At 43.7% G+C, this 14004-nt stretch overlaps 1 protein-coding gene across 5 annotated transcripts in view; it reads right to left on the bottom strand.

Annotated features, from left to right (window-relative positions):
* MTMR1 (myotubularin related protein 1) overlaps nucleotides 1–14004 on the bottom strand; it is an 81012-nt gene that overhangs the window by 60684 nt on the left and 6324 nt on the right. For 3 of the 5 annotated variants that reach the window (XM_069747055.1, XM_069747057.1, XM_069747056.1), the window contains exons 2-3: nucleotides 9223–9328; nucleotides 8385–8408 (exon numbers count right to left, since the gene is read on the bottom strand). The exons of 1 other annotated variant lie outside the window; for it this stretch is intronic. In XM_069747055.1, coding sequence (XP_069603156.1) covers nucleotides 8385–8408; nucleotides 9223–9328 — 130 coding nt within the window. The remainder of the gene's footprint in view (nucleotides 1–8384; nucleotides 8409–9222; nucleotides 9329–14004) is intronic. One more of the 5 variants, XM_069747058.1, reaches the window with a different exon arrangement.

The following is a 14004-nucleotide window of genomic DNA, read 5'->3' as shown; positions in this document are numbered from 1 at the left end:
CAATAACTGCGCCACATCTATCCATTGGTTGTGCTTGGTATCGCAGCTCGGTTTTATTACTACTCACAGCCGGTGGACAGATGCTGCGCGTTTTTTAAAGAAACCAGACATGTTTTATTGATTTTGGACAAGCACTTTGCGCTAATTTGCAAATGACAACTTTTTTTTCTAAGGTCTGCAGGAGCCAGTGAGCGGCATACATACTGTCCACTGTGCTAGCAAGCTGGCGGGCTTTCACTCTCTTTAGTTATCCAGCTGTTCCTCCAAGGTAACAGAACACAAGTAGCCATCAGTTTGCCGAAAATGCTCGTAATGCACAAGATGCAAAACTCGTCCACTGAAATGTGGCTTCGCAGAGAAAGACAGAAAACATAACATAGGAAGCGGAGGAGGCACGGTCCGTGTGATAAACAAGCAATTCCAAGGTTATATTTCATAGAAGCCAGACACCACATGCAATAAATAGGCAGAAAACATGAAGGTTAATCATGCGGATCATTGATCAGGAGGTCAGGTGCAACCATCCGAGTCATGCTCCTTGCATTATCAAATGATAGAAAGTATGATAAAAAAGAGAGTACTCACAATCACATTTACCTGTAAGCAATCCCGAGATCAACGATGCAATGTACAAATACACATTCAATCATTACAGGAAATATGTGAATTATAGAACTAATGCAGATAGTATAAAACATCACATCCACAAAGAAACTTTCCCAGGATCAGATCATCAGTTTGATACTCAACATAAAGGATCATGCAGCGAGTTCACTTATTACCCTGGGAAAATATGTAGATTTCTTATAGACTATATTCTAAGTTGTTGGCCTAGCCGGACGTAGAAACCCGGGTGTTCACAGATAACACGGTGTAATGGCGAGGATCAGACGACCGTGATGTGTAGCGGAAGCGTCAACTGTGGAAGAACGACACTAAACAAGGCACGACGGAGCAGGATTAACGACCGGCCTCCATTGGATATATCAACTTGTCAAGGATCCTTACACACCAGTAAAAACGCAGAAATCGCAGCTTATCTTTTATTTAAAGCCATTAAGTGTTCTGCAGATACTCACCAATCTGGTCTACAGAGCTGAAACTGGAAAAAGCCATAAAGCTAGTAAAATGTCAGGGAGTTTCATTAAAAGAGAACCTATGTCCAGAATTGCTACTTAATTGAAGAGATAGGGTTAATCTGCAGGTAAATGGTGTTTAAAGGGACTTTGTCAGCAGAGAATGACCACACAAACCAATCACAGGTGCTCGGTGTATCATGGCGGGACCAAACAATTAAGCGCACCCTCCTGTTATGAAAGGCAATTCAGTACTACAATGGACATAGCGGTCAGAGCACATACAGTGATCGGACAATAACCCAAAATCATAGAACGAGCTCTGAGACGTGGGAACTCTGCAGACCGCAATCCCTAATCCTCTCCAAACAACACTAGAAGCAGCCGTGGATTGCGCCTAACTCTGCCTATGCAACTCGGCACAGCCTGAGAAACTAACTAGCCTGAAGATAGAAAATAAGCCTACCTTGCCTCAGAGAAATACCCCAAAGGAAAAGGCAGCCCCCCACATATAATGACTGTGATTTAAGATGAAAAGACAAACGTAGAGATGAAATAGATTCAGCAAAGTGAGGCCCGACTTTCTTAACAGATCGAGGATAGAAAAGGTAACTTTGCGGTCTACACAAAACCCTAAAGAAAACCACGCAAAGGGGGCAAAAAGACCCTCCGTACCGAACTAACGGCACGGAGGTACACCCTTTGCGTCCCAGAGCTTCCAGCAACAAATTAGACAAGCTGGACAGAAAAAATAGCAAACAAATAGCAAAGAAGAACTTAGCTATGCAGAGCAGCAGGCCACAGGAATGATCCAGGGAAAAGCAAGTCCAACACTGGAACATTGACAGGAAGCCAGGATCAAAGCATTAGGTGGAGTTAAGTAGAGAAGCACCTAACGACCTCACCAGATCACCTGAGGGAGGAAACTCAGAAGCCGCAGTACCACTTCCCTCCACCAACAGAAGCTCACAGAGAGAATCAGCCGAAGTACCACTTGTGACCACAGGAGGGAGCTCTGCCACAGAATTCACAACACCCTCCCACCTGCTTGCTTACCATATCTCTGCCTCTATGAAGCCAGAGATGTCAATTAAAGGGGGGAGGTTTGAGCAGTCATTCTGTGCTTATGGATTTCTTTTAATTTCTGTGTAGCCAGGTTACAGTGGCTACAGGGAGAAAATGAACTTCTATTCTCCCTGCAGCTGCTTGCTGTCACCGGGGTGGTGCAGGAGGCTACTCTGACATATTCAATGTCAGCCGGCACGCACAGGCTGTCAGAGTGCTGGGGAGTGATTACAGTGAGCTCACAGTGTAGTCAGTGGTGATGGTTAGGCTATGTGTACACGTTGCATTTTTGCTAAGCTTTTTTTTTTAAATTATTTTAACCCCTTAGCGACCGCCGATACGCCTTTTAACGGCGGCCGCTAAGGGTACTTAAACCACAGCGCCGTTAATTAACGGCGCTGTGGAAAAAGTGTATAGCGCCCCCCACAGGCCGATTTTCTCCGGGGTCTCGGCTGCCGAGGGTAGCCGAGACCCCAGAGAACATGATTCGGGGGGTTTTTAACCCTCCCCGCATTTGCGATCGCCGGTAATTAACCGTTTACCGGCGATCGCAAAAAAAAAAAAAAAAAAAAAAAAAGCGATCTCTTTTTAATTTCTCTGTCCTCCGATGTGATCGCACATCGGAGGACAGAGAAAAGGGGTCCCAGGTGGCCCCCCAATACTCACCTAGCTCCCCCGATGCTCCTCGTGTCTCCCGGTGGGCGCCGCCATCTTCAAAATGGCGGGCGCATGCGCAGTGCGCCCGCCGGCCGGCACCGGGAGAATCTTTGGGGTCTCGGCTGCCTGGGGTAGCCGAGACCCCAAAGAGCATGATCGGGGGTCGGTTTTAGCGACCCCTGTTTTGCGATCGCCGGTAATTAACTGTTTACCGGCGACCGCAAAAAAAAAAAAAAAAAAGTAAAGTGTAATTCTCTGTCCTCTGATGTGATCGCACATCAGAGGACAGAGAAATAGGGGGATTCGGGGACCCTAGCATACTCACCTAGGTCCCTGGATCCTCTTGCTGCTCCTCCTGGCCGCCGGCAGAAGAACATGGCGGACGCATGCCCAGTGTGCCCGCCATCTGTCTCCATCTGCCGGCCGGCAGGAGAACAGCGGTTAGGGCTAAAATTAGGGTTAGGGTTAGGGTTAGGGGTAGGGTTAGGGGTAGGGGTAGGGTTAGGGGTAGGGTTAGGGGTAGGGTTAGGGGTAGGGTTAGGGTTAGGGTTAGGTTAGGGGTAGGGTTAGGGCTAGGGTTAGGTTAGGGGTAGGGTTACGGCTAGGGTTAGGTTAGGGGTAGGGTTACGGCTAGGGTTAGGTTAGGGGTAGGGTTAGGTTAGGGTTAGGGGTAGGGTTAGGTTAGGGGTAGGGTTGGGGCTAAATTTAGGGTTAGGGTTGGGGCTAAATTTAGGGTTAGGGTTGGGGCTAAATTTAGGGTTAGGCTTCTTTCACACTTACGTCGGTACGGGGCCGTCGCAATGCGTCGGCCCGACATACCGACGCACGTTGTGAAAATTGTGCACAACGTGGGCAGCAGCTGTAGTTTTTCAACGCATCCGCTGCCCAATCTATGTCCTGGGGAGGAGGGGGCGGAGTTACGGCCACGCATGCGCGGTCAGAAATGGCGGATGCGACGTACAAAAAAACGTTTCATTGAACGTTTTTTTGTGCCGACGCTCCGCCAAAACACAACTGATCCAGTGCACGACGGACGCGACGTGTGGCCATCCGTCACGATCCGTCGGCAATACTATGGGTAAAAAACGCATCCTGCGGGCACATTTGCAGGATCCGTTTCTTGTCCTAAACGACGAATTGCGACGGAATGCCAAACAACGCAAGTGTGAAAGTAGCCCTAGGGCTAGGGTTAGGGTTGGGGCTAAAGTTAGGGCTAGGGTTGGGGCTAAAGTTAGGGTTAGAGCTGGGATTAGGTTTAGGGTTTGGATTAGGGTTGGTATTAGGGTTAGGGTTGGCATTAGGGTTACGCTTGGGATTAGGGTTAGGTTTGGCATTAGGGTTAAGGTTAGGGTTGTGATTAGGGGTGTATTGGGATTAGGGTTAGGTTTGAGGTTAGGGTTGAGATTAGGATTAGGGGTGTGTTGGATTTAGGGTTTTGATTAGGGTTATGGTTAGGGTTGACATTAGGGTTGTTTTGGGGTAAGGGTTGTGATTATGGTTAGGGTTAGTGATTAGGATTATGGATCAGGTTGGGATTAGGGTTAGGGGTTGGAGCTAGAATTGGGGGGTTTCCACTGTTTAGGTACATCAGGGGGTCTCCAAATACGACAGCCAATTTTGCGCTCAAAAAGTCAAATGGTGCTCCCTCCCTTCTGAGCTCTGCCGTGCGCCCAAACAGTGGGTTACCCCCACATATGGGGCATCAGCGTACTCGGGATAAATTGGACAACAACTTCTGGGGTCCAATTTCTCTTGTTACCCTTGTGAAAATAAAAACTTGGGGGCTACAAAATCTTTTTTGTGAAAAAAAAAATATTTTTTATTTTCACGACTCTGCATTCTAAACTTCTGTGAAGCACTTGGGCATTCAAAGTTCTCACCACACGTCTAGATAAGTTCCTTGGGGGGTCTAGTTTCCAAAATGGGGTCACTTGTGGGGGGTTACTACAGTTTAGGTATATCAGGGGCTCTGCAATCGCAACATAATGCCCACAGACCATTCTATCAAAGTCTGCATTCCAAAAAGGCGCTCCTTCCCTTCCGAGCTCTGCCGTGCGCCCAAACAGTGGTTTACCCCCACATATGGCACATCAGCGTACTCGGGATAAATTGGACAACAACTATTGCAGTCCAATTTCTCCTGTTACCCTTGTAAAAATAAAAACTTGGGGGCTACAATATCTTTTTTGTGGAAAAAAAAAAATATTTTTTATTTTCACGGCTCTGCATTATAAACTTCTGTGAAGCACTTGGGCATTCAAGGTTCTCACCACACATCTAGATAAGTTCCATGGGGGGTCTAGTTTCCAAAATGGGGTCACTTGTGGGGGATTTCTACTGTTTAGGCACATCAGGGGCTCTCCAAACGCGACATGGCGTCCGATCTCAATTCCAGCCAATTCTACATTGAAAAAGTAAAACGGCACTCCTCTTCCAAGCTCTGCGGTGCGCCCTAACAGTGGTTTACCCCCACATATTGGGTATCCGCGTACTCAGGAGAAATTGCACAACAACTTTTGTGGTCTAATTTCTCCTGTTACCCTTGTGAAAATAAAAATTTGTGGGCAAAAAGATCATTTTTGTGTAAACAAAAGCGATTTTTTTATTTTCACGGCTCTACGTTATAAACTTCTGTGAAGCACTTGGGGGTTCAAAGTGCTCGCCACACATCTAGATAAGTTCCTTAAGGGGTCTAGTTTCCAAAATGGTGTCACTTGTGGGGGGTTTCCACTGTTTAGGCACATCAGGGGCTCTCTAAACGTGACATGGCGTCCGATCTCAATTCCAGCCAATTCTGCATTGAAAAAGTCAAACGGCGCTCCTTCACTTCTAAGTTCTGCGGTGCGCCCTAACAGTGGTTTACCCCCACATATGGGGTATTGGCGTATTCAGGAGAAATTGCATAACAAAATTTATGGTTACATTTCTGTTTTTACACTTGTGAAAATAAAAAAAATGGTTCTGAATTAAGATGTTTGCAAAAAAAAGTTAAATGTTCATTTTTTCCTTCCACATTGTTTCAGTTCCTGTGAAGCACGTAAAGGGTTAATAAACTTCTTGAATGTGGTTTTGAGAACCTTGAGGGGTGTAGTTTTTAGAATGGTGTCACACTTCATTATTTTCTATCATATAGACCCCTCAAAATGACTTCAAATGTGATGTGGTCCCTAAAAAAAAATGGTGTTGTAAAAATGAGAAATTGCTGGTCAACTTTTAACCCTTATAACTCCCTAACAAAAAAAAAATTTGTTTCCAAAATTGTGCTGATGTAAAGTAGACATGTGGGAAATGTTATTTATTAACTATTTTTCGTGACATATCTCTCTGATTTAAGGGCATAAAAATACAAAGTTTGAACATTGCAAAATTTTAAAAATTTTCGCCATATTTCCGTTTTTTTCATAAATAATCGCAAGTAATATCGAAGAAATGTTACCACTAACATGAAGTACAATATGTCACGAAAAAACAATCTCAGAATCAGCGGGATCCGTTGAAGAGTTCCAGAGTTATAACCTCATAAAGTGACAGTGGTCAGAATTGCAAAAATTGGCTCGGTCATTAAGTACCAAATTGGCTCTGTCACTAAGGGGTTAAGCTGCGTTTTACAGTACCAACAAAAGCTACGATTTCAGAAATCTCATGCACATACCGTACATTGTTTTTTCTTTCCAGCCTGAATTTATACAAATGCTGCTTATTAGAGCTGCAGCATGTTACTTCAGGTATCAAGATTTTGCTGCGTATTTAGTGTTAAAAAGCAGGTACAGCAGCATGTGAAAGCCATTTATTTTTGTGATTTTTCCAAATTTAAACCATGTCTTGGTCTCCTCACCTGAAAATGGAGTTAGGATTAGTACAATTTAATACAATTAGTGATACGTGTAAAATAAACAGTAGCTGACCAAGGTGTGAAACTGAACAATACCTGACCAACTCAATGGCCGACCAAAGTATGAAAGTAAACAGTGTCCTACAAACTCAATGCTCTGCCAGTGTCTTCGGTAAACTATTCCTGACCAATTGACCTTTCCCTGCTGTTATATTCGTAGCGGTGTATTTTGTCATGAACTCGTGTGAACTTTTTTTGTTCAGAATAGTCAATCTTGCCACTAATTTGATTTTTTCACAATGGTTTTATGGTTTCACATATGGTGACCTGTGTTCATGCTTCTGTGGTGGAAGCAAAGCTGAACTTCGGGATCCTGAAAACCGCAGCAAAATTTGCTTTTAGGAAAGCAGCTTATTTTACTGCCAAGAGAGCAGGTTTTGCCCACAGAAAAAAATGCAGTGTGTAAACATATTAAAGGGACTTTGTTATCAGATTTCTCTATGTAACCTGAGAGCAGCAAGATACAGGGGCTGATACCCTGATCCAAGCGGTGTGCTACTTAATGCATCATAATACTTGATGCATCAAAACAAAGCAGTGTTTTATCAGAAGGAGATTATCACTAGAGGACTAGGAGTGTTGTTTTTTGTCCAGGCTAGGGACAAAAGTCTACTGTTACTCTGATTGTGACTCCATGCAATCTGCACGCTGTCATGATAGTGCAAGCGGGTAATCACAAGAAGCCAAACACATGTAATTGGTATGGCAATTCGCATACATCTGGGTCATGTGACAGCCCACATGCACCAGGAACACCAGTTAATTGTGACCATCACGCGATCATGATTCAACAATCTGCAGTCACAGATGGGCCGTAGACTTTTGTCCCAAGCCTAGACAATCCCGATAAATCTATAGGACTGACACAGAGCCAAGAACAGCACTTGGCCATTTCCGTCTGACCCACAGACATTGAAAAAAACAGCATTACTTATTGCCCAATCACTGTTCATCCAAAAGCCTACCGGGTGTGGTCATGGAGCAAGAAGGACTGAAGAACTGCACACCCAGCCAACCTAGCCAAGAAATGTCCTTCGTAGGGAAATACTCTGAAGGTTTTTTGGAATACCAATTCTTCTGTCATGTATTGTAGTAGGGAACTCTAAGTTAATAAGTGGCACCCTCGTCTTCTCATCTGAGCCGAGCGTGGCTACAAAGATTGCCTCTCGTTCTGAAGACCTGGCATGCCCATGCATCTACAGGAACACTAGCACAAGTGTGTAACGTTCTCCATACAAAGTGAATACAAAGCCATGTTAATTCTCTGTAGGTCATCACACATACAAGCAGCACACACTATCCATGTGGAATTGGGCTAACTACGTAACACAGTGTACAGGCACAAGAGACACAAAACCGGTGAGACTGCAGAACAGCCAAACAAAGCACGAGAAGCAAAAAAAAAAACCACACAAGCTTGACCTGAAAAATATTTCCATAGCACAAGAAAAAGACAAGCTGCAAGACGAGCGTCAAGATCTCCAAATGGACAAAAAAGAAAAAAAAAGTCAAAACAACCCATACTTTTGGGATCTGTTCCGCCCATGTTAGATTCTATTATCTGCTTGGTAAATGCTCCAGATAGAGATTTTGATACTCGATAAAATAAAAAAAAAAATGAAGATCTTCAACACATGGCACATAGTGGACAAACAGGCGCGAGGCCGACTTGCTGGACACCAGAAATATCTTACCCTGATATCGGGCCTCTTGTAGACCTGTTAAAATGCACAATAAAATCAAGACCAAGGACTTCTTCAGTAACGGTCACATGAATGCTGCAGAGAAGTGTAAGTTATCAGGGTACACTTTAGAGATGGTTAGAGACCTAGTCCAGTGGCCGGGTCAGTCATCGGCGACTCTTGGACGCGAGCCCTGAGAACTGCCTTACATCTCCTGGCATCGGCGGCTCTTCTTTTGATTAGCCAGCCTGGCGCAATGTCACATGCCAGGCGTAATGATGACGACATGCCAGGATGGCTGATCAAAAGTAGAATCGCGGATACCGGAAGGGCTCGCATCCGACAGCAACCAATGAGTGACCTCAAGTCAAATCTCACCATCACTAGTAGGTTTGTGTCATTTAATTTCCATTTTAAATGAAATGTATAGCCTTTGTTTTCTTGTATTGCACGCTTACCCTTCTAATGTGCATATGGGCCATATGCAGGCAATAAAAAATATAAGACTAAGAGACTACAAACCCAGAAGGGAAGCTACAGCTCGGCATCTACCTGTCTAGCGGACCATTTGCTAGATGAAACCTCTTCTAGAAAGGACAGCTCTACTGATTTGTACGGCCCAGAACTAACGATTGCCGGGAGGTCCGCCGTAACAACGTATGCTGCCAGGTCTATACGTGTAGTGCCAGACTACATGGCTTGTCATGCCAGGCTTTGTGAGGGAAATGTCCACCCAGAAGTGTCAGATATCACATACAAGACAGACAACATTATATAATAACGCTAATAATGAAGTCAGATCAAAGAGACGTAACAGAAAATATAGCAATTGGCTTCAGATGTTACTCACCCTGTAATCTCGAGAAACATTTTCACTAGGCACAGAACCAGAAATCTGACTGGATATTGTGGCTGCAATCAGCTGCTTGCACCATTCAACGTGTGATCCAGTAGGACTGCAAAAAAAGAAGGCAGACACCTCCGATAAGCCCCGGCAGGTTACACTCCGCAGGTTTCTGTACTCAGCGCACACAAGAGCATGGCCGCCTTTTGTTGAGCCTGATTACGTTTATATTACTTCTAGCGATGAGTGAACATGCTCGGGTGCTTACTGAGTGTCTTCGGCGTGCTCGAATAATATGTTCTAGTCCCCACGGCTGCATGTCTCCCGGCCACAACACATGCAGGGATTACCTCATAAACAGACAATCCTTACATATGTTATGGCTGTAGCACAGCCGTGAGACATGCAGCCGTGAGACATGCAACATATTTTTTTTGCACACTGAAGACCCTCGGTAAGCACCCAAGCATGGTCGCTCATCACTAATCACTTCCCATTCTTAGGTGTCCATAGTTGGGACCCAGTCCTGCTCGGCCCTTTTTCACATTGAGGTAATTTTTTTTTTTTTTCACACGTGGTAAGGTTTTAATACTAAAGCTTAGGACCATCCTGACTGGATACACATTGATGCGGTGGGATGACTTTGGGCTTTTTTTTTTAATCAAAAACTGTGTTTTCAGTACCCGGTGTTATTCATACGCATTATTGCTTTTACTTACCGTACATTGAACATATCCCTTCTCTTTTTGTTTCTATCTTAGGTTTGCCTGAGATCAAGGCACGAGAAACTAAGCTTACTGAGTGATGGGAGAAAGGAACCATAATGTCACATCAAGAAACTTTTTTATGGCGAGGATGAAGCACAAGAAAAAAAAATGCCAGAAACCATGACAGGAACTGAAGACGTAGATGTACACCAAGACCGGGGGAGTTAAGATCTCATGATGAGTTTTTAATGCTGTATTTTTACTGGAAAAAAAAAAAAACGCAGCATCTTTCAGTTCCAGCAAAGTGGATAGGAAAGAAAAAAAGTGTAGTGTGTATTTTCCCCAAGGACTAACATTAGATGTGAAAAATACATAGGAAAAGTGTGCGTTAGCAGCGGAAACGCACTAAAAACATCCGAAATCCACACATGACTATCAATAAAGTTGTCAAAGCCAAATACAAGGAAGAAGCACAAACTTTATTTAACACACAACATACCAAAATGCGACAAACCGCAGCGCCACAAAATGAGCTAAAAAAGCAATGGGGAAAAAAAAAAAAACACAAGTCACCAAATCTACCAGATAGGTGCAGAAAAAAAAAAAAAAAAAAAGACGGTAACATCAAACTTACCAAATACTCATGGTGGGAACGTAGCCTAGAAGCTCATTTTGACCTCATATCGAGTGTCATTTATATACATGGCTGAAACTGCTCGGCTGTTTCCATAATCCCCTCCATCTCTACACAAAGAGCTATTCCTGTCTAAGCCATCAGGCTATGTGCCCACGATCTGGAACTGGGAGCATTATGGATGCAGTGTACGTTCACTGCATCTACAACGCTGCCGTCTATTGAACACAAGCGAATCCCCATGTGTCCACTGAACCGTGCGGATTCACTGCGTCCATTACATGCTATTGATGTAATTTCTCTTACGGAGACACGAGTCTCCGCAACAGAAACTGACACGCTGCGGTCTGGAGAGATGCGCTGCATGTCCGTCTCAACGGGTAAGCCGTGGACGTCTGTGGACACATAGTAGGCATGAGATTTCTAGAAATCCCATCCACTAGGTTGTAACTTCTGGACATTGTGGGTATGATGTCACACAGGTACGCAGCGTCTAACCTGCAGCAGTTCCTGATTGTGGGCACCTACCCTTAAGCATTCCTACATCAAAAATAACCAAATACAATGGCAAATCATCATTTTATTAAAAATCTACAGTCCCGCAGTGATCAGCACTGTGACAACAGTATAAATTACCATACACACAGCTCCCCACACGCAATAAAGTAGAACTCCTGGGAGCACGAGCCGCACAAGGCTGGATTCACACAGCGTTTCTTTTCGGTCTCTACACCCAGATTTCACTACTGAAATGCTGTCTTATTCGGTTGTTTTTATGTGCCTCTTTGTTAGGAAAATACAGCGAAAAAAATAGCACAAATAAAACAATGCCAGGCCGCCAATTTAACCTACGGCTTAAGGCTATGTGCACACGTTCAGCATTTATTGCAGAAAATTCCTGAGAAAAAACTGAAATTTTCTGCAAGAAATCTGCATGCGTTATTTTGCTCGTTTTTTCCGGACATTTCCCAATGCATTTTATAGTGGGAAATACGCAAAAAATCTGCAAAATTAACGAACATGCTGCGTTTTTTACCGTGATCATGTGCACAAAACATGCGGAATTCATTTTAAATGATGGGATGCATATTGTATGCATTTTTGTTTTTTTTGCGGTTTTATAGCGTTTTTATCGTGAAAAAACAGCAACGTGTGCACACAGCCTTAGAGTAGGCATTAAAAAAAGAAAAATATCTGCGGCAAAAAAAAGTGCATATAGCCAGAATAAACTGACAGGCTGCAGATTTAAGGCCATGTTCACAGTGGCAGGATTTTACCTCAGTTTTAGTAAGCCAGAACCAGGAGTGGAACAATCAGAGGAAAAATATACAAGAAACACGTCACCACTTCTGTATTTATCACCCACTACTGGTTTTGGCTTACAAATACTGAGGTAAAATACTGACCAAATAAGGAACGTGTGAACGTGGCCTTAACACAAAAAACAGAGCACAAGCCAATTCACATAAAAGAGATGAGATTAAAGGGAACCCAAAATGTAAAATAACACCATTGACCTCAGATATGGACTTAATGTGCAGGTTAATTGCACTGGCACTGAGAGGAGGAAAGGAGGAGGAAATTAACTTAATTAGCCCCGGTAGCATTCGCCTTCCAGTCATAGTGGCACGGTTTCAGTCACCGCTCTGTGTGACTGCTCCCGGAACTGACTGACAGCTGGCCCTAATATGGAGCTGCTGTCGGTCCCAGGCCACGGTTACAGCTGCCGCTCTCTATACACAGAGTTGTGATTGAAACTGTGCCGGCGTCTGCCCTATGACTGAAAGCTGAACACTACCGGGGGAATAATGTTCATTACCTCTGGCAGCGGGGCTCTCAGATCCAGCACCACACTTTGTCAGAATGCTATTAACCTGCAGATAAACCCCATATCTGCAGGTTAATAGCGTTCCTATACAGGACAGGTTCTCTTTAAGTTAAAAGTCATTTACTTTACTGATAAAGTTCTGAGACATTAAAAAAATAAAGAGAACACTACAAAAAAAACAAAAACAAAGTATGTGTGCAGATTTACTTGGTTTTCCTGCTGCAGAACCTCTTTACTAATAAATGTCCCCTGAGGAGATCGGCTGTCTGCAGGGTGAGTATAACCATTTTTTTTATTTTTTTTATTATTTTTAAACATTCTTTTACTATAGATGCGGCATAGGCTGCATCTATAGTAAAAAGTTGGTCACACTTGTCAAACACTATGTTTGACAAGTGTGACCAACCTGTCAGTCAGTTTTCCAAGCGATGCTAGAGATCGCTTGGAAAACTTTAGCATTCTGCAAGCTAATTACGCCTGCAAAATGCTAAAAAAACGCAAAAAAAAACGCAAAAAAAAAAAAAAATGCGGTTTTCTTCAGGAAATTTCTGCAAGAAATCCTGACGTGTGCACATACCCTAAGAGAGCTCTATGGTGCCTGGACATCAGGGACAAGTCTTAATTCTTGCCCTCGGGAAATTCTGCACAAAACTAATATTCCATATTCACAGAAATGACTTTCAAGCCCATAAATTCTAGTACTTTTCAATTAATCTCGGCCCATTATCTAATCTACATGATACAGAAACATTTTCCTTGTGTGGGTTGAAAGCTTTCTCCCAAACCTCTGTAGCTTACAAGGCTGAGCAGTGACGGCTAATGGAAAAGCCGGATCGGCACGGGTGACATTTCAGTAAGCCTTCAGCCTTAACGTGGGGTTTGGCCGGTGAAATCTGCTGCTAGAACTATATAAATAGTTGGAATAGAAAGTTCTCTTGTCAAAAGCAATCAGGACCATCCTAGGAAAGAGGGGAAAGAACTAGCTCATGCCCGGATTAGTGCATCTCTCCCCGAACATGACCTTTACAGGAAAGAAAGGAAGGAATGAAATGTGGGAATGAAGTAATAATGGGCAATAAAGGCAGAATATTTTAAAGTGTATTTTCATATTTCGAACCATTTTTTTTTTTTTTTTTTTTTGCAGATGTGTAAGTTTTACAGTCTTTGAAAAGATGTCGACCTGTGGACTAGGAGTCTCTGATGACTAGTCCACTCCAGTACTGGCTACCAGGGACCATCCTTGGACTTTTCATCCAAGAAGCATAGTTCCCGGCTACCATTTCAATCTATATTTCTGTAAAACGCTGCAATATTTCAGAGTAAAACATACAAGGGCTCCATATTCAGCACAGCACTAACTTAGCTAAGGAAAGAAGGTCCAAGAGAGAACGTTTCTCCTTGTGGAGAGTACGTGCCTAGCAGGCGTAAGGAGACTTCTAGGCCATGCAATGATCCTGTGGAAAATTAAACATGCAAATGGCCTCTTCAAAGAGGATGAGGATAGGAACGCTAGTGCCACCTAGGAAAAGATGGGTCTGTAGCCCCAGGATCGTACCAGTACTAAGGTCAGGGGTCACCACACTTGAGCTTCCCACAGTGTGTATATTGACTAGATTCCA

Source organism: Ranitomeya imitator, chromosome 2 (assembly GCF_032444005.1).
Source record: "Ranitomeya imitator isolate aRanImi1 chromosome 2, aRanImi1.pri, whole genome shotgun sequence".
In the NCBI taxonomy this organism is placed as follows: domain Eukaryota; kingdom Metazoa; phylum Chordata; class Amphibia; order Anura; family Dendrobatidae; genus Ranitomeya; species Ranitomeya imitator.
The sequence above is the reverse complement of the archived record's forward strand: the minus strand, read 5'-3'. Positions and strand labels throughout refer to the sequence as shown.